Below are 27,763 nucleotides of genomic sequence, written 5' to 3' on the forward strand. Positions count from 1 at the left end.
TGTATTTTTAGTAGAGATGGGGTTTCACCATGTTGACCAGGATGGTCTAGATCTCTCGACCTCGTGATCCACCCGCCTCGGCCTCCCAAAGTGCTGGGATTACAGGCTTGAGCCACCGTGCCCAGCCGAGACCTTGTCTCTTAAAAAAAAAAATTATTAAAAAAATACTTTGGAAAAATGCTGGGGAGAGTATGAGCTTCAGATTGCACATTGGTTTTTATCAGGAAGAGCTGAGCCTTGGTGGTGTTATCTGAAAAATCGGGATAAAAACACCTCACCGGGTTGCTATGATTGATCATTTAACTTAATCCTCGCTAAAGCAAGGCAGATACAAGGATCGTCCTGTTGGCAGAAATAGACATGGAGGGACAGAGAGGTTGATCAGGCTGCCTGCCCACAGTCACACAGCCAGAAGTGGTGGCACTGAACGACTTCCTTCAGGTCGTCTGAGGCCAGGTCCCTGCTCTTAGCCATCACTCCATGGTTCTGTGCTGAGACAACAGATGTAGAAAGTGCCTGGCGCACAGTAGGTGCTTAGTAAGAGTTTCTTTTCTTTTTTTTTTTTTTGAGACAATGTCTCACTCTGTTGCCCAGGCTGGAGTGCAATGGCGCGATCTTGGCTCATTGCAACCTCTTGCCTCCTGGGTTCAAGCAATTCTCCTGCCTCAGCCTCCCGAGTAGCTGGGATTACAGGCACGCACCACCATGCCTGGCTAATTTTGTATTTTTAGTAGAGACGGGATTTCTCCATGTTGGTCAGGCTGGTCTCGAACTCCCAGTCTCAGGTGATCTGCCTCCCAAAGTGCTGGGATTACAGGCGCGAGCCACTGTGCCCAGCATTAGAGTTCCTTTTTATCTTCAGTAGGCATTTGTAAGTGTAGCCTCCCACAGTGCTTTTACTTGAACCTTTCCCCTTACTGGGCAAAAAAATATTTGCTGCCTTGTGTGACCTGCCTAGCTATTGACTTCTCTTTTTTCTCGTTTTCTCCTATGACCCATCAGAGAGTGTAGATTGAGGCTCAGCATAGATTGAAGGGCAGGGGCCAGAGGAGGAAGATGAGCTGTAAAGGGATAGGCCTGAGATGCCGAGGGCTTGAAGGTAGGGTGGAAGGTGGGGGTGGGAAGTTTGAGAGTTGGAGGACCTTGGGGCAAGCCTTTCCCCTCTCTGGGCTCATTCCTTCCTTCCAGTGCCATTTACTGAGTGCCTGCTGCGTCCACTATTCCAGGCATGGGGCACAGACAAGATCTCTGTTCTCCTGGAGCGTGCAATGTGGTTGGAGGAGTCAGTGATGGACGGAGGGTGAGGGGTGCTGGTTTCCATGGCTGCTTAGAGGACTTGCCGAGGAGGTGGCGTTTTGGGCAGGCGGTGAAAAGGTCCAGGCGGAGTGCGTTTGGAGGAGGAAATAAATATGTAAAAGCTCTAGGGGAGAGTCAGTTTCGAGAATGTGAGGGGGCAGTGAGTCCAGAGGGGCTGGTGTGCTGTGGCTGAGTTTGAATTTTATTCTGAGTGTCCTGGGAAGTAGGCGGATAGTTTTTTCCACCAGGGTCCTTTATGATTATTTTATTCTTTGTGATGATCCTACTTAAAAAAAAAAATGCTATTCACCAAAAAGGTGTGTTTATGAAACAGTAGAATGTACAACCTTGAAGCACTTTAGGCTTTTAAAGTACAGGGAAATAATTATGGTCACAATGAATATATCCTTGAGGGCTGCCCCACTCCCCAGGTGACACGGTCAGCTAAAAAAGCCTCTTCTGTTTCAAACCTTTATTCTTCCCAAAGCTGCTTGATGTGAGATTTAAAAAATTTACTGCCACCTACTGATAGAAAGAAGATGATTTTTTTTTTTTTTTTTTTTTTTTGAGATGGAGTCTCGTTCTGTCACCCAAGCTGGAGTGCAGTAGCACGATTGTGGCTCACTGCAACCGCCACCTCCCAGGTTCAAGCAATTCTCCTGCCTCAGCCTCCTGAGTAGGTGGGATTACAGGCATGTACCACCACCACGCCCAGCTAATTTTTTTTTTTTTTTTTGTATTTTTAGTAGAGACGGGGTTTCGCCATATTGGTCAGGTTGGTCTCGAACTCCTGACTTCGTGATCTGCCCGCCTCAGCCTCCCAAAGTGTTGGAATTAACAGGCATGAGCCCCTGCGCCCGGCTGAAGATGAATTTTTGTGCAATGAAAATCCCAAACCCAGTGGATTTCTTCTGCTGTACATCTGGTTTCCACCATGCCGTCAGGATTGGGAAATGGGTCTGGGGGCGGGCTGTGCTGGTCTTGGTATCCGCCCCTGACCTCCCTTTTTTGGACCCGACAATCTTGTCTCTGCTTCTGTGTCCTCCTGCTTCAACTCATCCTACAGTGGCTGGAGGGAAGTGCTGACCTGGGGAGTTGCTCCGGGGAGGGGGCCTGAGGTCGGGGGAGTGTGTCTGGGGGGAAACCCTGGGCACTGGGAGCCAGCAGCCACCGGCCACCACGTAACCTGGTTAATCCTTTGTAATTGACCCGAGGTTGCAATGATTCTCTGTGTTTAATGTCCCAAGACGCCCTAACCCTGACCAGCAGACCTTTGCTTAATGTGTTTCTTACCGCCCCCACCCCCGTTATTAAATCCTCAACGGCTTTATTTCTGATTTGCATTTTCCATGGCTGAATGAATCTGCTGACTTCCGTTTTCTTTTTCTGTTTCAGATCCTGTGCGCAGGTGACTGTGAGTACCCTTTTCCTCTCCATTCTTGTGTTGTTCGCTACTGCCCCCTAATGGACACAGAGCAACATTAACAGCAATGTCAAAATGCTGTCTTACGGAAACCTGCTCAGTTTCCAATTTTTCTTTAGGAGTGAGGGTGGAGACAACAGATGAAAGAAAAAAATTTAATTGTGCAATCATGATGAAAATTTATATTTTCTGTGATTTTTTTCTAGCCTGATCTGTGGGCGATTTCACTTAGTTGAAATTGTAATACAGTGTTTTCCTATTGCTTATGTGCTGTTATGCTTTATTTTCTTGTGTTGCTACATTGCTACATTTAAAAAGTGGTATACAAGGTTGGCATAACCTTTGGAAAACGAGAGCTGGACTCCTGCACGTTTTGCTCTCATGTGCAGGGCTGAGTCCCAACTGCTGACTAGTGCTGGCCGGTTCGTTCCTTGATCTGTAGTAAAATGAGAAAAATCAGGATATGACTAAAAGTTTTTTGTTGTTGTTGTTTGTTTTTGAGATGGAGTCTCGCTGTGTTGCCGGGCTGGAGTGCAGTGGTGCGATCTCAGCTCACTGCAACCTCTGCTTCTCAGGTTCAAGCGATTCTCCTGCCTCAGCCTCCTGAGTAGCTGGGACTACAGGCGTGTGCCACCACAGCTGGCTAATTCTTTTGTATTTTTAGTAGAGATGGAGTTCACTGTGTTAGCCAGGATGGTTTCGATCTCCTGACCTCGTGATCTGCCAGCCTCTGCCTCCCAAAGTGCTGGGATTACAGGCGACTAAAGTTTTTAAAGGAAACTTAAATATATTTGGTGAAAGCACCATCCATTCCGGGATTATGTCCTTACTAAGTTTTTGGTCATAAAACATTTATATAAGCATTGAAGGCTGGGCGTGGTGGCTCACGCCTGTAATTTTTGTGCAATGAAAACAGCTGCAGGAAACAGAAATCATGAACTATTTTAACTGAAAGGATCTACCCTGGGAAGTGAGAGTTTACAGTCATTGGGAGGGCTGCTGTGTTAGTTTGCTATAATAAGACCAAGGTCTTGGGGGTTAGGACTTCAACATATGAATTTGGGGGTGGGGGAGTATAATTCAGCTCATAGCAGCTGGGGAGGAGGCTTTAGGCCTGGCCCTGAGAAATGACTTCCAGCCTAAGGCTGCAGAACTGACCCCCTGGAGAGTCACCACCGTGGTCGCAGACAGCACAGGGAGGAATCAGGAAATCTCTGCTGTAGTTGCTGGATCCAGGGGTGCATGTTCTGAGCTGTGATCCTGGGATCAGGAAGCTGTAGCCACCCCCACAGTGTTGGTTCTAGAGTGAGGCAGCGTGAGCTCCAGTCATCACATCCATGCTCCGGCTGTAAGGAGGATGATGGGCAGAAGGTTGAGCTCCACCCTTTAAGGACACTTCCTAGAAGTCACCCAGTACCTCTGCTCGCACTCTGTTAACCAAAACTTAGTCGCATGCAACATCTAGCTGCATGGGAGGCTGGGAAATGTGGTCTTTGTTCCCCACAGCCATGCACACACAGGGCTGGAATTCTGGGAGCGTGATGTAGGGAAAATGAAGAATGGATTTTGGGGGTCAAGAGTGGCCTCTGCTGTCCCTCCCTGAACAGAAGCTCTGGGAGGCTAGTAATGCATTCAAGATAAAGCGGCCAGTGTGGCCAGGGTTCTGCTCCAGAGCCGCGCCCTTGACTGTAGGAACTCATGCCTCCTCTCATTTCCTGTGAATGTCTGTGTGCAGTGTAAGCATGGAGCTTCCGCACTCTCGAGGCCGAGCGCCCTCCCTGTGGCCAGAAACAGCAGTTTCCAGTGGGCATATGTTGTAGGTGATGATATGAGGAAGAGAAAGAGAGGGATCAGGTTTCCTAAGTGTGCGTTTAATTTCATTGTAAATATTTTGTGAGGTGGGACATCCCCATCTTCTGAAGAGTATATACTGTGTGTGTGTGTGTGTGTGTGTGTGTGTGTGTGTGTATATATATATATACTTTTTTTTTTTTTTTTTTTGAGACAGAGTTTCACTCTTGTTACCCAGGCTGGAGTGCAATGGCGCGATCTCGGCTCACCGCAACCTCCACCTCCTGGGTTCAAGCAATTCTCCTGCCTCAGCCTCCTGAGTAGCTGGGATTACAGGCATGTGCCACCATGCCCAGCTAATTTTTTGTATTTTTAGTAGAGACGGGGTTTCACCATGTTGACCAGGATGGTTTCGATCTCTTGACCTTGTGATTCACCTGCCTTGGCCTCCCAAAGTGCTGGGGTTACAGGCTTGAGCCACCACGCCCGGCCTTATATATGTACTTTTTATATAAAAGTATATATACATATATACTTTTATTTTTTTTTTTTTGAGATGAAGTCTTGCTCTTGTCGCCTGAGCTGGAGTGCAGTGATATGATCTCGGCTCACTGCAACCTCTGCCTCCCAGGTTCAAGTGATTTTCCTGCCTCAGCCTCCAAAGTAGCTGGGATTACGGGCACCTGCCACCATGCCTGGCTAAGTTTTGTATTTTTAGTAGAGATGGGGTTTTGCCATATTGGCCAGGCTGATCTTGAACTCCTGACCTCAGGTGATCCCCCCGCCTTGGCCTCCCAAAGTGCCGGGATTACAGGCGTGATCCATCAGGCCTGGGCAAGAAATATATTTTTAATCTAATTGTTTACTTTCTTTGCATAGCCACTGTTACAGGGGCTTCAGATTCTGACACAGAGAAAAGTGACAGAGCTCAGAGCACCAGTGAAGAAGCAACTCCCAGTCGGGCTGGCTCTGTAGCCAACGATAGTTTGAAAACATCTGGACAAGAATCTAGTGGGACTGCTGGAGCAACTCAAAAAACTTCCAGTAGCCCTGGTAAGCAAGTAGGCTTTTCTGCCAGTCATTTTTCTTAAAGGAAGTCAGTATAATTTATAAATGTTCCAAATATTATTCTTTTGATTACCTAAGAAAATCTTTAAAATAGTTTTATAATAATAGTAATGCATATTCATTATATAAAATATAGACAAGCAAGAAGAAAGGAAAAACAAGTAAACCATTAACTGGAGATGACCACTGATTACTTGATATATGATGTTCACAATTTTAAGATACATATGTGTGTGTGCGTGCATATGTATACACGTTATATATATATTTTATTTTGTTTTACAAATACTGAGGTCATCCTGTATGTGTAATTTCTTACCAATATATTATGAATATTCTTCCCTATAAGTATATCTGTTTCAACAGAACAGTTTTGATACCTGCCTGTCATTCTGTTGTCTAAATCAGGTAGACAAATAATAATGGTCCATGGGCCAAATCTGGCTCACTTCCTGTTTTTTTTTTTTTTTTTTAAGATGAAGTCTCATTGTCACCTAAGCTGGAATGCTGTGGCACAATCTCTGCTGACTGCAGCCTCTGCCTGCTGGGTTCAGTGATTCTTCTGCCTCAGCCTCCTGAGTAGCTGGGATTATAGGGGCGTGCATGCCCCGCTAATTTTTGTATTTTTAGTAGAGATGGGGTTTCACTGTACTGGCCAGGATGGTCTCCATCTCCTGACCTCAGGTCATCCACTGCCTCAGCCTCCCAAAGTGCCAGTATTACAGGCATTAGCCACCATGCCCAGCCTACTTTCTGTTTTGATAAGTAAAGTTTTATTGAGTCTGCCTATGGCTGTTTTCATGCTAGGATTGAGTAGTGGCAATGGAGAATGTGTGGCTTGTAAAGCCTGAAGTATTTATTCTCTGGCCTTTACAGAAGAACATTGCTGACACCTGGGTTAGATCAGTGATTCTAAGACCCGTGGTTCAGAGATCTCTAGGGGTCTCCTAGATTCTTTCAACGTATTTCTAGATTTTTTTTTTTTTTTTTTTTTTTTTTGAGACAGAGTTTCGCTCTTGTTACCCAGGCTGGAGTGCAATGGCACGATCTCGGCTCACCGCAACCTCTGCCTCCTGGATTCAAGCAATTCTCCTGCCTCAGCCTCCTGAGTAGCTGGGATTACAGGCACACGCCACCATGCCCAGCTAATTTTTTTGTATTTTTAGTAGAGACGGGGTTTCACCATGTTGACCAGGGTGGTCTCGATCTCTTGACCTCGTGATCCACCCACCTCGGCCTCCCAAAGTGCTGGGATTACAGGCTTGAGCCACCGCGCCTGGCCTTTCTGGATATTTTTATCATAATATTACTAACATGTTATTTGGCTTCTTTGCTCTCATTTTATCATGTGTATAGAGTGGAATTTTCCAGATCTATATGACATGGGATGACATTGTCACTCTAACAGCTGATGGAATGTATGCTTTCACATTGTTATGTTTAAAAAACTTAATCTTTTTTATTTCTAATACAGTATGGTAAGTATTAATATAACCCATATAAACAAAAATTCTCCAAGAGCCTTAATAATTTTTAAGAAGTTAAAAGGGTCCTGAGACCACAATGCTTAAGAATTTCTTGTCTAGAAGAATTGTAAGTTATTTGACTACTTCCTTGTTGTTGGGAAGGTAGATTATTTACAATTTTTCATAAAAACATTATGATGCAATAGTCTTGTTAGTCCTAGAACTATGGCTAAAATCATTTCATGTAAACAGTTTAAATAAATCATTGAATTATTTCTAGGCTAGTATGAGAAACTTCTAGAAATTCCTAGGGGGCAGGGCATGATGAATCATGCCTGTAATCCCAGCACTTTGGCAGGCTAAGGCGGATGGATCAGCTGAGGTCAGGAGTTCAAGACTAGCCTGGCCAACATGGTGAAACCCCATCTCTCTTAAAAATACAAAATTAGCTGGGTGTGGTAGTGTACACCTGTAATTCCAGCTACTCGGGAGGCTGAGGCAAGAGAATCACCTGAACCTGGGCAGCAGAGGTTGCAGTGAGTGGATGTGGCACCGCTGCACCCCAGCCTGGATGACAGAGTGAGACTCCATCTCAAAAAAAAAAATCCTAGGGAACTAATGTTAATTATTGTTATAAAAGTTTGGGCTTAGGGCCCTCTCTAGCACTTCAGTGGCCATTGTAGTCCTAGAGGTTGGGACCATATCAGATGGTCTGTCCAGAAATCTTTGGACAGGCTTACTGTAGAAGGGCATTTCCAGAGGAAGCCAATCTACAATGACTGGAATAAGAACCTGCTTCTTCAAATGTGCAGACATCAATGTAGAGTCACAACGATCAAGAACAATTATGTTACCAGAGAGACAAAGTCAAGTGCAAGTGATTGACCAGATGGGAGATTTATGTACTGTCTGATAGAGAATTCAAAATATATGTTTTAAGGGAGCCTAGGAAACTTTAAGAAAATACAGAGAAACAATTTTAAAAAATGAGGAAAACAATATGACTAGACTGAGACATTCAACAGAGAAGCAAACACAAATTCCAGAGCTAAAAAATACTATGAACAAAATGAAAAATGTAATAGAGAGCATCAGGAGTAGAACTGATCAAGTAGAAGAAACAATCTTTGAACTTGAAGACAGATTATTTGAAAACATATTGTTGGAGGAGGAAAAAGAAAAAAATGAATAAAAAGAAATGAAGAATTATAGGATTTATGGGAAAACATCAAAAGAGATGGTATTTGAATCATTGGAGTTCATCTAGGGGGAGAGAAAGATAAAGGGTAGAAAGCTTATTTAGAGAAATAGTAGCAGAAAACTCTCCAAAGCTAGAGAAAGATATAAATATCCAGGTATAGGAAGGACAAAGGACTCCAATCAGAGTCGATTTAAACAAGACTACTCCAGAACATAATCACACTGTCAAACATCACAGACAATGGGGATTTGGAAAGCAAAAAGAGAAAAGAAGGAAATAACATATAAGGGACCTCCCCTTCAGCTAGCAGCAGATTTATTGGCAGAAACTTACAGGCCAGGAGAGAGTGGGGTAATATATACACTGCTGGAGGCAAACAACCTGCCAACCAAGATTACTATATTCAGCAGAACTGGCCATCAAAAATGAAAGCAAGATAAAGACTTTCCCAGAAAAACAAAAGCTGAGAGAGTTTATCACCACTAGACATGTCTTACAAGAAATGCTAAAGAGAGTTTTTAAGCTGGAAGAAAAGGACACTAATGATTAATTGAAAACATATGAAAGGATAAGACTCACTAGTAAAATAAATACACAGTCAAATTCAGAATACACGAATACTGTAATGGTCATACATATCTTTAGTATGAAAGTTAAAAGATAATACTTAAAAAATAATAACTACAGTAACTTGCAGGGGGCATATGCAATATAAAAGATGTAAATGGTGACCACAAAAAAGAACTTTTAATAGATATACAAAAAATACAAAGCAAGGAATCAAAATGTACTACTAGAGAATATCACTTAACCTCAAAGGAAGACAGCAAGAGAGGAAGAAAGGAACAAAGAGTCTAGAAAACAACCAAATGGCAGTGGTAAGTTCTTACCAATCAGTAATAACCTTGAAAGGAAAGGGTTTAAATTCTCTAATCAAAAGACATAGAGTGGTGAATGGGTCAAAAAACAAACAAAGAAACAAACAAAAACAAACCTCAATAATATACTGTCTTCAAGAGACTCACTTCACCTGCAAGGACATGGATAGACTGAAAGTGCAGGGATGGAAAAAGATACTCCACGCTAATGGAAATCAAAAGAGAGCCAGGAGTAGCTATACTTGTATCAGATAAAGTAGACTTTAAGTTCAAAACTTAGAAAAAAGACAAAAAACTTCATTTTATAATGAATGATAAAGGAATCAATTCATCAAGAGGTCTCAATGATTATAAATATAAGTATATGAAGCAAATATTAATGGATCTGAATGGAGAGATTGACTGCAATACGTTAATAGTAGAAGACTTCCAACATCTTACTTCCAGCAATGGACAGATGATCCAGACAGGAAATCAGTAAGGAAACATCAGATTTAAACTATAGTTTAGACCAAATGGATATGTCTGACATATATAGAACATTCCATCCCGCAACCACAGAATACACTTTTCAATTGGACCTGGAAGGTTCTCCGTGTCAATTGTATGTTAGACCACAAAACAAGTCTTAACAGATTCACGAAGTGTGAAGTCATATCAAATATCTTTTCTGATGATAGCATCAAAGTAGAAATAAATAACAGGAGGAATTTCAGAAAATTCACAGCTACATGGAAATTAAACAACGTGCTCCTAATGGGTTGATGATAAAATTAAAAGGAAACTAAAAAATATCTCGAGACAAACATCACTTCTTAAGCAATTTTGTTAACATATTTTCTTCTTTAAAATGGTGCCATAACCTCTTTCATGAAAGTACTGTGAGGCATAAATTAGAAAATGCTTGTACAGCCCCTGGTACAGCATCTGGGACATGGTCAGCTCCCAGTAGGGGTGATGCTGATCTTGCCCTCTCTGCCACAGTAACTATTGAATAATCTCTTAATTATTTTCTCAGAGATGCTCCTGAACAATCAATGGGTCAGTGAGGAAATTAAAAGACAAATTAAAAAAATTTCTTGAAGCAAATGCAAATGGAAACACATTGTACCAGAGCCCGTCGAATACACCAAAAGCAGCCCTTCCAAGAAAGTTGATAGCAGTAAACTCCTATATCAAAAAGATAGCTTGTTGGGCACAGTGGCTCACACCTGTAATCCCGGAACTTTGGGAGGCTGAGGCAGGTGGATCACTTGAGGTCAGGAGTTTGAGACCAGCCTGGCCAACATGGCGAAATCCTGTCTCTACTAAAAATACAAAAATTAGTCAGGCGTGGTGGGACACACCTGTAATCCCAGCTACCAGGGAGGCTAAAGGAGGAGAATTGCTTGAACCCAGGAGGCGGAGGTTGCAGTGAGCCGAGATCGCGCTACTGTACTCCAGCTTGGGCAACAGAGCAAGACTGTCTCAAAAAAAGGAGAGAAAGCTCACACCTCCATCCTGGGTATTGAGACCCTGTTTTAAAACAACAAAAACAAAACAAAACCCTCAAACAACCTAATGTGGCACGTTAAGGAACTAGAAAAACATGAACAAACTAATCTCCAAATTAGTAAAAGAAACAAAATAACAAAGCTGAAATAGGCACTAAAAAAGATCAATAAACTAAGTTGATTTTTTTGGAAAAGATAAAGAATATTGACAAGGCTTTAGCTAGACTAAGAAAAAAGAGAGATGACTCAAAGAAAATCAGAAACAAGAGACATTATAAACTGATACCACAGAAATACAAAGGAGCAAGTATGAACAATTATATGCCAACAAATTGGATAACCTAGAAGAAATGGACAAATTTCTTGGCATATACAATTTACTAAGATTGAATTATGAAGAAATAGAAAATCTGAATAATCCAATAATGAGTTAGGAGATTGAATCAGTAATAGAACATCTGCCATTTCTATTTATTATCATTTTAAGAGGCAGGGTTTCCGTCTCTGTCACTCAGGCTGGAGTGCAGTGGTGTGGTCATAGATCACTGTAAGTTGAACTCCTGGGCTGAAATGATCCTTCTGCCTTAGCCTCTCGAGTAGCTGGGTCTTTAGGTGTGTACCACTATATCCAGCTAACTCTTATTTTTTGTGGAGCTGGAGGTCTCACTATGTTGTCCAGGCTGGTCTTGAACTCCTAGCCTCAAGCGATCCCCTCAACCTGGGCCTCCCAAAGTGTTGGGATTACTGGTGTGAGCCACTGCACCCAGTCCTCTGTCAAACATTTAATAAGAGGATCTAATGACAGTTCTTCTCAAATGCTTCTAAAAATTGAGGCTGGAATACTTCCAAACTCATTTAACAAGACCGGTATTACCTTGATACCAAAACCAGACAAGGATATAACCTAAAATGCCATAGGCCAAGATGTAAAAATCCTCAAGCAAATACTTGCAAACCAAATTTAACAGCATATTAAAGAGATCATTCACCGTGATTAAGTGGGATTCTTCCCAGGAATGCAAGAAGGGTTCAACCTGTATAAAACAGTAAATGCGATACACCGTATCAACAGAATGAAGGGCAGAAACCATAAGATCATTTCAGTAGATGCAGAAAAAAACATTTGACCCCCCCCAAAAAAAAATTGTTAAATGTGCTTTCTTTTCTGAACTTAAGAACTTGCTTTTACAAAACCTTCCCAGAATCCCTGTACAAATCAACAGAATTTAGTTCTTAACACATTTCTCCTTTAAAATGGTGCCATACCTTTCTCATGTTATTGTGAGGCATAAATGAAAAATACTTGTACAGCACCTGGTCCAGCATCTGGGACAGGGTCAGCCTCCCATTTGGAGTGCTCTTGTTCTTGCCACCTACCCCACTGTGACTGCTGCTACTGTTTCATCATTAGCCTGATCAATGTGATTGTTATTGATTGTAAACGGCAGCACCGTCATCGTCTTCCAAATGTGCCACTATGACTCTGTGAACTTGTCACTTTCTTTTTTTTTTGAGACAGAGTCTCGCTCTATTGCCAGGCTGGAGTGCAGTGGCATGATCCCGGCTCACTGCAACTTCCATTTTCCAGTTTCAAGCAATTCTCCTGCCTCAGCCTCCCAAGCAGCTGGGACTACAGGCACGCACCACCACGCCAGGCTAATTTTTTGTACTTTTAGTAGAGACGAGGTTTCACCATGTTGGCCAGGATGGTCTTGATATCTTGACCTTGTGATCCACTCGCCTCAGCCTCCCAAAGTGCTAGGATTACAGGTGTGAGCCACGGCGCTCGGCTGAACTTGTCATTTTCTAAAGAGGAAACTCAAGCTTGAGGGGCCTTTTGGCATGGCATTTGGTGAACTGTGGGCCACAGGGTCCTTTTCTGCTTATTCCATTTTCCCTGCTCTTGTTTCTTCTCCTGCCTTTTTTTTTTTTTTTTTTGGCGAGACAAGAGTCTCGCCCTGTTGCCCAGGCTGAAGTGCAGTGGCATGATATTGACTCACTGCAACATCCATCTCTGGGTTCGAGCAATTCCCCTGCCTCAGCCTCCTGAGTAGCTGGGATTACAGGCAGCTGCCACTGTGTCTGACTGATTTTTGTATTTTTGGTAGAGATGGGGTTTCACCATGGTGGCCAGGCTGGTCTTGAACTCCTGACTTCACGTGGTCTGCCTGCCTCAGCCTCCCAAAGTGCCAGGCTTACAGGCATGAGCCACTGTGCCCGGCTTCCTGCCGTTTTTATTGATTGGATGAATGTTTGCATATCCCATGAGCCAGGCAAGACACACTCTCCATGCACTTACCAAGATGGTGTCACTTATGCCATCTTTACTCTTTTGGGATGGGTTCCTAAGCTCTTTGACAATGAGGGCCCTATCACCTGGGTTTTACTCTTTGGTCTCTGGTTGTTACTCCTCAGTCTTCAGCTTAATTAGGGTGCATCCATTTGGTAGTTTTGCAGTTGATAACCCTGATGACTTCCACGGGTTTACGATCTTGTATGTCTGAGATGATGAAACTGAGGTTCAGAGAGGTAAGATGACTTTGAGTAAAACTGCACAGTAAGCAACTGGCAGAATTGGACCCTGAAACCAGATTTCTAAATGTCTAAATCTTGTCCCCTGTTTATCATATCATGGTGGTTCAATAATAGTTCTTTTTGTTTAGTGTGGTGTGCTAGAGCTGTCAGCAGACGTATTCGAGACTGAGGTTTGAAGGGACTAATTCTAGGTCACACAGCTAACGGGTGGAGCAGGTCTTTGTTTATTTTATTTTATTTTTTGAGATAGAGTCTCATTCTGTCACCCAGGCTGGAGTGCAGTGGCACGATCTTGGCTCACTGCAACCTCCGCCTCCCGGGTTTAAGCAATTCTCCTGCCTCAGTCTCCCAAGTAGCTGGGTTTACAGGCATGCGCCACCACGCCTGGCTAATTTTTCTATTTTTAATAGAGACAGGGTTTCACCATATTGGCCAGGCTGGTCTCGAACTCTTGACCTTGTGATCCGTCTGCCTCGGCCTCCCAAAGTGCTGGGATTACAGGTGTGAGCCACTGTGCCCAGTGGTGGAGCAGGTCTTTAAGCCAGATCTGGCTTCCATGACCAGTCCTTTTCTCTTTACGCTGCTCTGCCCCTGCTATCTTTATGTCAGAAAACTGCCGAGCTTCCTTCTAGATGTCAGCGTTTGGCAAAAAAGTTATCATGTGCTTTTGCATCATGCAGTGTTTTCTGAGAATGGGGAGATGGACTCATTTTGCATCTTTGGTCTCTTTTTTTTTGAGACAGAGTCTCGCTTTTATCTCTCAGGCTGGAATGCAATGGTGTGATCTCAGCTCACTGCAACCTCCACCTCCCAGGTTCAAGTAATTCTCCTGCCTCAGCCCCCCGAGTAGCTGGGATTGCAGTGCCTGCCACCACACCCAGCTACTTTTTGTGTTTTTTTAGTAGAGGTGGGGTTTCACCATGTTGGCCAGGCTGGTCTCAAACTCCTGACCTCAGGTGATCTGCCTTCCTTGGCCTCCCAAAATTTGGTCTCTTTTGGAATCAGCTTCTATACAGACTTAACCCCATTTTTAAGCCACAGCCAACATGGCAAACTGCTATCAGGTTTGCTTCTGTTCCAAAGGCTTCTGTTTTACTAACATACACACATACATCTATGCATTATAGATTTAAATAAGTTATGGTGCAGGGAAGTCTAGGAGGCCGATAAAGAGAGATGAAACTCTGTGATTGGTAAGTCACTTCTCGAAACTAGACATATAGGGCAGACCTTGCTCTAACATGTCTCTTTGAAGCGCAATAATTTTTTTTTTTTTTTAAACAATATAGGGCCCAGTCTTGTGTTTGACAGTAAAGCTGTTTTCATCAGTCCAACCAATGTGATCTTAACCTGGAATAGTAGCAACCCAGCTCCTTCCGAGTACAAGTGTGCAGTGAAGAATGAGATGGAAAATGAGACGACAATTTCTGTTGCACATCACAAGTGGTGTAACATCACAGACTTACATCCAGCGACTTCATATGTGTTCACCATTACTCCAGAAATAGGCAATAAGACCTGGGGAGATCCCACAGTCATAAATGTCACCACAGGTAAGATGATTGGTTCCCAGGGATGATGACAAACCATTCCTTATTATCTTATATTCTAGGGCCTTGTCCATTCAGGTTGCCTGTTGCAAAGAGATTGTTTTTCATAAACTAGAAGAGAGAAAAGGTGCTGTGTTGTTTCAAGCCCAGGGGTTCAGGTGGCCAGATCATTCAGTATTAAGGTCCTGTGTGTTTTGGGAAGTTCTGTCTACTTCTGTTTGGTTTTAAAAATCTTGTGTTACTGTTGGCCAATACCTACTCTTCTGTTCACACTCAGGAGTAGAGACTTCCTTAAAAACATGTTTTTACGGTGATTACCAGCCTTTTAAGCTCCCAGGAAATTGATGCTATGTTATATTCCCAGGAGTTTCTGTTGGACAGGAAAGTTTGGTGTATTTTATAGAGGAGTGTGCATTTCAAATGAAATAGATGTCAATACTTAAGCCATCTGTTATGGTTGCAAACTTAGCTTTTTTTTGGAGATGGAGTCTTGCTCTGTCACCCGGGCTGGAGTGCAGTGGTGTGATGGCGGCTCACTGCAAGCTCCGCCTCCTGTGTTCCAGTGATTCTCCTGCCTCAGCCTCCCAAGTAGCTGGGAGTAGCTAATTTTCACATCTTTTAGTATAGACAGGGTTTCAACCATATTGGCCTGGCTGGTCTCAAACTCCTGACCTCATGATCTGCCTGCCTTGGCCTCCCAACCTACTGGGATTACAAGTGTGAGCCACCGCGCCTGGCCTTTAGCTCTTTTTTTTTTAAGCTGAAAAGAACCAAACATTTTTAAAAAACAAGTGAGAAACTCTTTTTAAGGTGAGGAGAACAACAAATTGAAAAAAGAGGTCCTCGGGGAGAGAGATCCAAGATGGCTGATCACTAGCAGCTCGGGATTGTAGCTCCCACTGAAAGCGCAAAAAAGGAGAGGACGCCACACCTTCACGTGAATTCTTGTTGCTCACGCACCAGGAGATTCCCAGCGGAGGAGCCCCACGGGTCGCCAGCGCGACTCTTGTGACCGGCGAGGTGGTTTTGCCGGCGCCTCGGAGCGTCGGTTCTCGGTGCAGAGTCGGAAAAGCACCATCAATCTTAACGCCGCTGATTTAGTCGGTGCAGTGGGTTGCTCAGATTTCGGCGCTGAGAATCAGTAAGTTGGACGTCCACTCAGAAACCCAATTACAAAGACGGTAATTATAAAGACCACAGATGGATAAATCTACAACGAAGGGAGGAAAACGGTCAAAAAAGGCTGAGAATACCCAAGATCAGAACGCCTCTTCCTCAGCAGGGGATCCCAGTTCCTCATCAGCAACGAAACAAGGCTTGATGGAGAACGAGTGGGTTCCAATTACAGAAGCAGGCTTCAAAACGTGGATAATAAGAAACTTCTCTGAATTAAAAGAACTTGTTATAACACAATCTAAAGAAACTAAGAACTTTGAAAAAAGGTTTGACGAAATGTCAACAAGAATACAAAATTTAGAGAGGAAAATAAGTGAATTGATGGAGCTGAAAAACACAATACGAGAACTACGTGAAGTATGTACAAGTTTTAACAGCCGAATTGATCAAGCAGAAGAAAGGATATCAGAGGTCGAAGATCAACTCAATGAAATAAAACAAGAAGACAAGACGAGAGAAAAAAGGATAAAAAGGAACGAGCAAAGTCTCCAAGAAATATGGGACTATGTGAAAAGACCTAATCTACGCTTGATAGGTGTACCTGAATGTGACGAAGAGAATGAATCCAAGCTGGAAAATACGCTTCCGGACATTATTCAGGAAAATTTTCCCAGCCTAGTAAGGCAGGATAATATTCAACTCCAGGTAATACAGAGAACACCACAGAGATATTCCTCAAGAAGAGCAACTCCAAGGCACATAATCGTCAGATTCACCAGGGTTGAAATGAAGGAGAAAATACTAAGGGCAGCCAGAGAGAAAGGTCAGGTTACCCACAAAGGGAAGCCTATCAGACTCACAGCAGATCTCTCAGCAGAAACCCTACAAGCCAGAAGAGAGTGGGGGCCAATATTCAACATCCTTAAAGAAAAGAATTTTCAACCCAGAATTTCACATCCAGCCAAGCTAAGCTTCACATGTGAAGGAAAAATAAAGTTTTTTGTGAATAAGCAAGCACTCAGAGATTTCATCACCACCAGGCCTGCTTTGCAAGAGCTTCTGAAAGAACCACTACACATATGAAAGGAACAAACAGTATCAGCCTTTCTTAAAAAATTATCAAAAAGAGCATCAATATAATGAAGAATTTACATCAACCAATGGACAAAATAGCCAGCTAAAGACAGTATTAAACTCACATATATTATTATTAATTCTAAATTTAAATTGACTAAATCCCCCAATCCAAAGACAGGCAATTTGAATAAAAAACCAAAACCCATCAGTATGCTGCATCCAGATCCATCTCACATTCAAGGATACACAAAGACTCTAAACAAGGGATGGAGAAAGATTTACCAACCAAACAGAGAGCTAAAATAAATAAATAAAAAGCAGAAGTTACAATTAAGCAACAAAGATCAAAAGAAGCAAAGAAGGACATTATATAATGATAAAAGGATCAATGCAACAACAAGAAGAGCTAAAGATCCTAAATATATACGCACCCAATACAGGAATACCTAGACATACAGGACTTATAAAGAGACTTAGACTCCCACATAATAATAGTGGGAGACTTCAACATTAATATTAGACAGATCAATGAGACAGAAAATTAACAACGATATTCAGGTCTTGAACTTAGATCTGGAACAAGTAAATGTAATTAACATTTATAGAACTCTCCACTTTAAATACACAAAATATACACTCTTATCAGTACCACATCATATCAATTTAGAAGTTTAAATGAAATCTTGGTTGGCTCCTTGTTTGTTATTCTCTTCCCACATTTTCTTTCATGTCTCCATTATTAAAGACAATTATAGGCATACCCATATTTAGACTGCATTCTAGCCTGGGCAATAAAGCAATACCCCCATCCTCTCTCCCTCTTTCTCTTTCTCTTTCTTCCTCTTCTTTAAAAAAAAAAAAAAAAAAATGAGCTCATGCCTCTTAAAAAAAAAAAGAAAAAAGAGGTCCTCTGTTAGTTTTCTGATCTTGGTGGGGGGTGCTGGGGGGTGTGACCTCAGGGGCTGGAGTCAGCCATGGGCTCCTGAGCTCTTGGAGGCCACGGCTGGAGGTGAGCAAGGTCCAGCCTGGCAAACCTCCCGGACATGGAGCAGCAAACACGAAACTAGTGGCTTCTGACAGTTTTACTCAGGAAACTGTTTCTTTTTTTTTTTTTTTTTTTTTTGAGACGGAGTTTCGCTGTTGTTACCCAGGCTGGAGTGCAATGGCGCGATCTCGGCTCACTGCAACCTCCGCCTCCTGGGCTCAAGCAATTCTCCTGCCTCAGCCTCCGAAGTAGCTGGGATTACAGGCACACGCCACCATGCCCAGCTAATTTTTTGCACCTTTAGTAGAGACGGGGTTTCACCATGTTGACCAGGATGGTCTCGATCTCTCGACCTCGTGATCCACCCGCCTCGGCCTCCCAAAGGAAACTGTTTCTTTAAACAAAACCTTGCCCAGGAGCCCAGTAAGTAAAAATAAGAACTGGAGAGAGAAGAGCCAAAGAAATGGGTGTCATGGGCACCCTCACAAAACTCGTGGAGCTCCTCAGAGCACAATTTCAGTGGGGGAAACCCACCGTAAAGGTTTGCTCTCTGACATTGTGAAAGAGAGGGAAAGAAGGAGAGCACAGAGAGATGACAGAAGAGAAGAGGAGGAGAGAAAACACAGAATTTGGAAATGGTGACGAGGACAAAGTGATCCCAAGGGGGTGGCCGCTGGATGCGGAGGTGCAGGAAGCATCAGTCGAGGGGCTGAGTGTCTTTATCTACCTTAAAGCCCTGAGCGCAGGTCTGTGTTGAAGCAGGTCCGTCCACTGCTGTGTGTTGAGCATGGCCCATGTGCGTCGCTGTCCTTAATGTGATTTTGTCCTCACAGTAACCCTGAGGGCTGCAGCAGAAGACACTGTAATGTGGAGAAGTTAAGTTTCTTCCAGTGTCTCAGTTACTGAGCATCAAGTGGTGGGGCTGGAACCCAGGAGTCTAACTCTAGACTACCGTGGTGCAGTGATGCTCGTAACAGCCACCCAGAGTCACTGAGCTGGGAATTTATCGGTTCCTCATTACTTAATAAAGCAAAAAGGCACATGACTGACCCGATTTAGAAAGATAGACTGGATAAGGAAAATATGGCACATATACACCATGGAATACTATGCAGCCATAAAAAAGGATCAGCTCATGCCCTTTGCAGGGACATGGATGAAGCTGGAAATCATCATTCTCAGCAAACTGACACAAGAACAGAAAACCAAACACTGTGTGTTCTCACTCACAAGTGGGTGTTGAACAATGAGAACACATGGACACAGGGAGAGGAGCATCACATACCAGGGCCTGTTGGGGGTGGCAGAGCTAGCGGAGGGATAGCCGGTGGTGGGGGGGATTGGGGAGGGATAATATTAGGAGAAATACTTAATGTAGATGATGGGGGGATGGATGCAGCAAACTACCATGGCATGTGTATACCTGTGTAATAAACCTGCACCCCAAACTTATATATATATATATATATATATATATATATATATATGCACACACACACACGTATGTATATACATACACAAACACATACATATGTATATATGTAAAAGAAATCTTTGCATGAGAAGCACGTGCTGTGAGGAATCATCTCACTGTTTTGGAGTTGGGTGGTGCCCTGGACTCCTCTGGGCCAGTGTCTTCACCTTCAGGCACCTGCAGCCCCTCAGGCAGGGTTTCGCGCTCTCTGCAGCACTGTCTGTGCTTTTCTCTACGTAAAGCTGCAGCCCTGGGTTCGCCTGTCCCCACTGCTACTGGAAGTGTGTGTTCTGGAGCAAGCTGCCCTGCCTCTCGCGGTCTCCATGTTCTTACTGGGAAAGTGAGGGCAGTGCATGTCATTTTCACTGAAGTGGTTTGACTTATGTCACCATCACCCAGATAAGCTGATGGGAGGAAGGGCCAGGATAGAGTGGAGATGGAATTTCTTCTGAAAAACCCCCTTGGGGCTGGGATATGGAATGTGCTGCTTAGTTGAAATGTCTTGGTGATTTAAAATGGTATTATTTGCATTATCTTGGATTGAGGCCTTTAGATTAGTAAACAGTCACTTTATTTGAGGCTTTGCTCCTGCTAGCTAAAACACATATAATTAAATGCTACCATTTAAAAGGGCTAATTTTGAAGGTTTAGAAGGGTTCTAATCACTGTTGGGGTTCATCTTGGAGAAGAGTGTAGATCCTAAACAATTTCAGTTTTAAGGTTTTTTCTTCTCTTCTGCATTATTATTTTCTTCCTCAGTCCTGCTGTGAAATGGTGGAAATGCATTGGACTCTGATAGAAAGGAAGTATTTTTAGAGTCACCTTGGGACATCAGTGACCTCATTCATTCATCCTTTCTTTCTTTCTTTTTAAAGACCTGCTCCCAGCACTGAACCCCAGTCATTCTTAATGAGGGTGACTGCATATATCTTCCATTAATGCATGCTGTGTTTTTAAAATAGAGCCGATTCCAGTGTCTGACCTCAGTGTTGACACAGATTTGAGGAACGTTACTGTCACCTGGAGCAATGGTAACGACACTGCCTCCTGCCGGATGCTTCTTGAAAGCCTTGGAAGCCACGAGACGTCGACCCAAGACTTCGCGGTCAATATCTCGGACCTGAAGCCAGGGTTTAAATACAACATCAACCCATATCATCTAAAATCAAACGAGACAAAGGGAGCCTCCCCAGGCACAGAAGGTCGCATGGGTGAGTTACAAAGGGTACCTCCCATCTCCCTTACTGGTTCTGACTTTCAGTAACTTAATGTTTTAAAAAAGAAATTGCTCTCCCATGTGCCTAGAGATTTAGAATTTATAGAGGGCTTTTCCTCCACATTTTAGTTTGATTCCCCCACCCTCATGAGGAAGAAAACGTGTTCTGATTTTACAGGGGAACACACTGGGGCTGAGAACAGCAATAGGGCTTGAAGCTGTTTAGAATCTGGCACCCAGGAAAGTAGAGGCCCCTTTAGCTTTCTTTCAGTTGAGCAAATAACGCTGATATCAACCCAAGCTGGGCTTTCGGAGGAACTTAGCACGTCCGCTGGTTGACCTTGGCATTGTCATTTGTAGGTTTCATGGCATTTGCAGAGGATCCCTAGGATAACCCCAGGCGGAGGACAGGCACTTACCTTGCATTTAACACTTAAGAAAACAGAGCTACAGGGTGGGTGTCGGGATCCTTGCTTGCAAGTGGCAGAAACCAGACTTTGGATAGCTCAGACAGAAGGAACAATTTATTGGCTTACATGGATTTTCCTGCTAGGGGGAGGCCTTAGAGAAAGAGGTGAGGCAATTCTAACCCCTCCCTCCTGCTTCTTCCTGTTCATCAGCTTCATTCTCAGAGCAGCTCCCGTTTCACACCCTGCAGCTGCCCCAGCAGCTGGGGTCTGGTCCAGGGAAATGTGTCTTGAGGGGTCTCTGATTAGCAAAGTCTGCTTCACAGAACTGTCCCTGGAAATCGACGCTGGGACAGGAGAATATAATGCCACAAAGAAGAGAGAATGACCTGAAATAAGCAGAGTTTGAAAGAGAAGTACCAGATATCTGTGGTGTTAACTGGAATAAGAGTACAAATGGAGATGGAGCCATCAGGCCTTTTTAGGGGCTGCATCTCTCTCTGGAGGAGGAAGGGAGCAAATATTGATGGAGCACCAACTTTGGCCACTGTCTGATGGCCATCCGATGGGGCGGGGGCTCCAAAGGGAGATAGGGGATGTGTCCTTCTTGTGATTGATGTGTTTTTGTCTCCTGTGCTTGAAACAGATGCCAACAACACAGAGGAAAGCCAGGCAGGGAGCCCCACTGCCCCTGTGCGCCAAGAGTTCCCATCCTCCGGCCAGCAGTCCCGAGTCACGGAAGTCCTGCTTGTTGGGTTAAAGCCTGGCACCCGGTACAATGCCATCGTTTATTCCCAAGCAGCGAATGGCATGGAAGGACAGCCCCGGACCAAAGAGTTCAGGACATGTAGGTTGAACTTCGTAAAATGATGGCAGCCAGAGTTTCCTAGCACAGTGTTCTGTCTCCGTTGATTCCGATTCTGAGTTATTTCTTGCATAACAACAAGTTTTGTTGTCAGAGGGAGCTTCCTGGAGGAGATTTTGGACAGAGCAGATCTGGTCAGTTTCTTCTGAACTCCACGGACCGTGCACATCTCTCGTTAAGTGCAATGAAAAACACGGAGCAGCCTCTGGGCACTGCCTCACACTGTCTTTCACAATGCTGCATGGCGGCTGATGAGACAAACTGGCATAATACTTTCCTCTTTTTCTTTTTTTTTGAGACAGAGTTTCCCTCTTGTTGCCCAGGCTGGAGTGCAATGGCATGATCTTGGCTCACCGCAACCTCCGCCTCCCAGGTTCAAGCGATGCTCCTGCCTCAGCCTTTCGAGTAGCTGGGATCACAGGCACCCGCTGCCACGCCCGGCTTATTTTATATTTTTAGTATAGTTGGGATTTCTCCATGTTGGTCAGGCTGGTCTTGAACTCCTGCCCTCAGGTGATCCACCCGCCTTGGCCTCCCAAAGTGCTGAGATTACAGGCATGAGCCACTGCGCCTGACATACTTTCCTCTTAAAAACAGCTAATCATTGCTTATTCCCCCCCCCCCCCCCACTTTGAGTTAAGAAACTGAGTTTCTTGCCTGCCCTTGTAATTCATACCAGCCTTTCTATGGAAACGCTAGTTGACAAGCACATTCCTGCTTCCTCACTATAATGTATCAGCACTTCCACTCTATAAGTTCACCAACTATCTGGAGGCTTTGGTGAAAAGAGCGGGAGGGGAACATGTTTGGGAATACTTAGAGGCCGTTACTGGCCAGGCTGTGTTACCTGTATAGGGCTAGAAGTTTTGGTGAGATGGTGGTGAGAAGCGGTGTCTGTGAGGAATGACAGCTTTTCCTGGTATCCACGTCGAGGGAGGGTCCATTGGTGTCCTTTCTTCCCCTTGTACTGGTTTTGCTAACGTCGGGGTAGGGTGGGGAGGATGTGGCTGTAGGAGAGGCCGCTTGACCTCATGGGGCCGGCAGTGACCTGGCAGGAGTGGCAAGCGGGAGGCTCTCGGGTGAGGAGGTCTTGGATTCCACAGGGTGAGGATGGAGGGGGATGAAAGGGCTCCTCCATGGGTGCCGTTGGCAGGGGTGGGGTGTCCTGCATGGTAAGCTTGTGTGAGAGTGAAAGGGGCTGAAATCTAGCCTGTGTGTCCTGCACCAAGCTGTGCACCCAGGGCTGGGTCCAGCCAGGGGAAGGATCCTTTAACTGATTTGCTAAAAGGACCCGTGGATTTGTGTGGGCCTGGGGCCCCTGCTTTTTAAAGCAGTTTGAGCAAAAGCAAAGTAGTAGTGATTGCATCTCAGGCTCTGGGTGGTGTGAATTCACACACATCCTAGTTTGCGCTGAACTTAATGCTTGGTAAATAATTAGGATAGTAGCCTTTCCCTCTCTATAAGGGACGAGTGTGTGTTTGTGTATAAATATGTCTTAGTCAGTTTGGGCTGCTGGAACAAATGACCGTGCGCTAGATAGTGTAAACAATGAACGTTTATTTCTCAGGGTTCTGGAGGCTGGACGTCTGAGACTGGGGTGCAGCGTCGCGGGGCTCTGGGTACAGGCCCTCTTCCTCTTCCGGGTTGTAGACTCCCTGGGTCTTCACATGGTTGAAGGGGTGAGGGAGGGGTCTTTCTCCAGCTCTTTGATAAGGGCACTAATCCCATTCAGGAGGGAGGTAATTCATGACCTAAATTCATGACCTAATTACCTTCCAAAAGCCCCACGTCCTAAAACCATCACATTGGGGGTTAGGATTTCAGCAGGAATTTTATGGGGACAGAAACATTGTCTGTTGCAATACACAGACACACACACACACGCACATGCACACGTACACACACAGACACACAGACATACACAGAGACACAGACATACACAGAGACACACACAGACATACACACAGACACAAACACAGATAAACACACATTTCCACCCACCCACTTTTTAAGTGGCTAGTTAGGTGGGGCAGCATTAAGGAAAGCATCAGACGACATTGTTGAGGCCCCCAGACTATCCCACTGCAGAAAGCCACCTCTAGGGCTGAAGGGCTGGGGAGGACAGGGTGTTTCTGGAGCCCAGTGAAAGCTGGGGCAGTGGAGGACAGGAGGCCCAGAGCAGGAGGTGATGGAGGAGGCACCGACTCCTTTCTCCTGTGGCCCCCCAGGGGCCTGCCCATTGGCTTATGGTGGAACCTGGTCACAGCCCCTGTAGCAAGACCCCTGGTGACCCCTTGCGCAGGATCAGCCTCCTGAGCACAGAGCAGGCAAGGGAAGGGCAAGGGATTCGTTGGGAGGGTGGAGTGGGCAGGTGGCCAGTAACTGGCACTCGGTTTACATTTTCTTGAGGTTAGGATCCCTCTCCTGGTTTTATAGATGAGGAAGCTGAGCTCAAGTGGTTTTCCCACGGCCGACCTGGCTGTCACAGCAGAGTGAGGCCTGGAACCCAGATCTGCCTCGTCCGGACTTCTGTGATCTCAGGCGGTCACGCAGATCACAGCGTTCGCTCTTGCATCATTTGTGTTTGACAACCCAGAAAAGTTGTTAAACACAAATGATGCAAGAATGAAATCATTTGGGTCAAATCTCTAAAGTCAACTTAAAGGAACAAAGAGTGACCCTGCAGGTCCCAATGGCGAGGTTGTTTCTTCACTGCCTGGCGATGCCTGACTTTGGCCGGGACCCTCATGCTTTCCTAGCCGTGGCTGATGGTGTGGAGGAAGGAACAGTTCCTAGGGCAGTGTCCTGGCTGGACAGCATGCCCTGGTGACTTCTCCCTCTCTCTGCCTCTCTCTGCCTTGGCCGTTCTGGTTATTTTTAACTCCCTTGTGTTCTCACAGATGCTCCTCAGGTTTTTGACGTCACTGTTGTGAACATCAGTGCCACAACCCTGACCCTGACCTGGAAAATCAATGATAGCGACCCGTCCTCTGTCTATACCTACAAGATAGACGTGGTGGGGGAGATGCATTCCTTCAATGTCACCGTCAGCGGGCCTCACGCCACCATCTCAGGCCTCTGCTCCAGCACCTTCTACAACATCACAGTGTGTCCTTTCCTGGGTGGCACCCAGGGCACACCGGGCTTCCTCCAAGTGTACACCCGTGAGTTCATGCGTGGCTTTTCTTCCCCTTTCCTGCTGTCCTGCTATGTGCCAGGCCCAGATGCAGGCCGTGTGATGTAATAATGGTGACTGTCGGCTGACCGCACGCCGAGCTTCGTGTGACATGCTTTCCTTGCACTGGCTCATTGTATGCTCACAACAGGCCTGTGACATGGTTGGCAGCAGCCTTATTTTATAGATGGGAAGCCAAGGCTGAGAGAGGTGCTAGGCAGGCGTCACAGCTGGAAAGTGGCAGAGGTGAGATGAAAACCTCTGGTATTTCTCACCTGGAGCCTGCAATTACAACTCTTTCCAGTGGAGAAGAGACCTAGAGTGAATGATACAGGGAGGCAGAATTGACCTGGATATTCATATCCCCTTGTCTTTTGGGTGCTGACATTATCATAATCGCTGGCACAGCTGCATCTCATCTTTGTTTGCTTAAATGTCCCTTAAAAATAAGATTTCATGCAGCAAATAAAAGGCTTTTGGTTCCAAAGAAGGTCTAATAATGTACTGGTAGTATGGTGGTATAATATTGATGATATACTATTAAACAATAGTATTGACACTAGCACTGCATTTTGTACTGTTCCAGGAGCTTTATACATAGGGCAGTGGTCTCCGTGGTAGGTATTGGGGTTCCCTTTTACAGGTGAGGAAACTACAGCCCTATGGCTGAACAGTTTGCCCAAGGCCACAGAGCTGGTGAGTAACAGAGTAGGCCTTGAATCCAGGGGTGTGTGGCTCTGGACCCAGGGCTTATCCCATAGAATGTCCATTTCTTCCCAGAAAGCACGCTTTAGCATTCTTACAGATGTGTTTTGGACCGGCTCTTTGGGAAAAGGAAATATGCTTTCATTTCTTTACCTTTTACTGTTTAATCTGTTAGGATTAGGTTCAGTCATGAATAACACCACTGAGAACAGCAACGAAAAAAGCCCAAGTATCCATGGCTTAAGCAAGACAGGGGTTTATTTCTCTCTCCTGTAACGGAGGCCCAGTGCTAGGCAGGATGGGGACAGTAGAGGTTATCTAGGGCTCAGTGGCACGAAACAGAAACTGTGAGCTATTTTAACCAGAAGGGATTTATCCTGGGAATCGAGGTTTCACAGAGTCATTGGAAGAGCTGCTGTATTAGTTTGCTGGGCTACCAGAGCAAGTGTCACAGCCTGCGTGGCTTAAACAATAGAAACAGACACTTTCTCGTAGTTCTGGAGGCTGAAGGTTAAAGATCAAAGCAACGGCAGGTGTGGTTTCTTCTGGTCTTCTCCCTGCGTCTTCACAGGGTTGTCCTTTTTTTAAATTTTGAAACAGGGTCTCCCTGTGTCACCCAGGCTGGAGTGTGGTGGCGTGATTTCGGCTCCCTGCAACCTCTGCCTCCCGGGTGCAAGTGAGCTCCACCCTTTAAGGACACTTCTAGAAGTCACCCAGTACCTCTGCTCGCACTCTGTTAACCAAAACTTAGTCGCATGCAACATCTAGCTGCATGGAGGCTGGGAAATGTGGTCTTTGTTCCCCACAGCCATGCACATACAGGGCTGGAATTCTGGGAGCGTGATGAAGGGAAAATGAAGAATGGATTTTGGGGGTCAAGAGTAGCCTCTGCTATCGGTACCTCCCTGAACAGAGGCTCTGGGAGGCTAGTAATGCATTCAAGATAAAGCGGCCAGTGTGGCCAGGGTTCTGCTCCAGAGCCTGCGCCCTTGACCACAGGAGCTCACACCTGCTCTCATTTCCTGTGAATGGCCGCGTGCAGTCATGAGCTTCTGCACCCTCATGATCAAGTGCTTCCTCCATGGCGAGAAACAGCAGTTTGTGAGGGGCTTGTAGGTGAGATGAGACAAAGAGAGGGATCAGGTGTCCTAAATGTACGTTTTGTCTTGGTGTAAATATTTTCTGAGGTGGGCATCCCTGTCTTCTGGAGAAATATATTTTTAACCTAGTTGTTTACTTTCTTTGCACAGCCCCTGCTCCAGTTTCCGACTTCCGAGTGACAATGGTCAGCACGAGGGAGATCAGCTTAGCATGGAGCGGCAGTGACGCAGAATCCTTTAAGATGCGTATCACTCTGGAGGGAGCTGGCAAGTCTTGGGTAGAAACAACCACCAACCAAAGTATTACCATTGGTGGCTTGCTCCCTGGAACCAAGTATTGCTTTGAAATATTTCCACAAGGACCAAGTGGGACCGAAGGGGCATCTCAGACCGTTTGCAATAGAACTGGTAAGCAAACCGGCTTTTCTGTTAAACCGTCATGTTTCTTAATGGAAATCAGCATAATAATGTTTCCAGATATTGCTTTTCTTTTAATTATCTAAGAAAAACCTTTACAAATTTTCATAACACTAATGCTTATTTCTTATATGAAATACAGACAGGTAAGTAGAAAAAACTTATATGGAAACCATCAAGCAGAGATAATCATTTTGGATGTATGATATTTTACAATTTTTAAACATATACATATAGATACCCAAATATATGTGTGAGTATAAGTAGCTGGAATTACAGGTGTGTGCCACCATGCCTGGATAATTTTTATACTTTTAGTAGAGACGGGGTTTTGCCATGTTGGCTAGGCTGGTCTTGATCTCCTGATTAAGTATATTTTGAGACAGTCCTACCCTGTCACCCAGGCTGGAGTGCAGTGGCGTGATCTTGGCTCACTGCAACCTCCACCTCCTGGGTTCCAGCAATTCTTGTGCCTCAGCCTCCTGAGTAGCTGGAATTAAGTTGTGTGCCACCATGCCTGGTTAA

At 44.8% G+C, this 27,763-nt stretch overlaps 1 protein-coding gene across 1 annotated transcript in view; it reads left to right on the plus strand.

The window, feature by feature from the left end:
- Positions 1 to 27,763, plus strand: part of PTPRJ (protein tyrosine phosphatase receptor type J) — a 200,086-nt gene that overhangs the window by 131,800 nt on the left and 40,523 nt on the right. The window contains exons 2-8 of the mRNA XM_074401475.1: positions 2,692 to 2,710; positions 5,390 to 5,563; positions 14,441 to 14,704; positions 20,316 to 20,564; positions 21,623 to 21,823; positions 24,742 to 25,005; positions 26,972 to 27,229. Of these exons, the coding sequence (XP_074257576.1) occupies positions 2,692 to 2,710; positions 5,390 to 5,563; positions 14,441 to 14,704; positions 20,316 to 20,564; positions 21,623 to 21,823; positions 24,742 to 25,005; positions 26,972 to 27,229 (1,429 nt within the window). The remainder of the gene's footprint in view (positions 1 to 2,691; positions 2,711 to 5,389; positions 5,564 to 14,440; positions 14,705 to 20,315; positions 20,565 to 21,622; positions 21,824 to 24,741; positions 25,006 to 26,971; positions 27,230 to 27,763) is intronic.

Source organism: Saimiri boliviensis, chromosome 6 (assembly GCF_048565385.1).
Source record: "Saimiri boliviensis isolate mSaiBol1 chromosome 6, mSaiBol1.pri, whole genome shotgun sequence".
Classification (NCBI taxonomy): Eukaryota; Metazoa; Chordata; class Mammalia; order Primates; family Cebidae; genus Saimiri; species Saimiri boliviensis.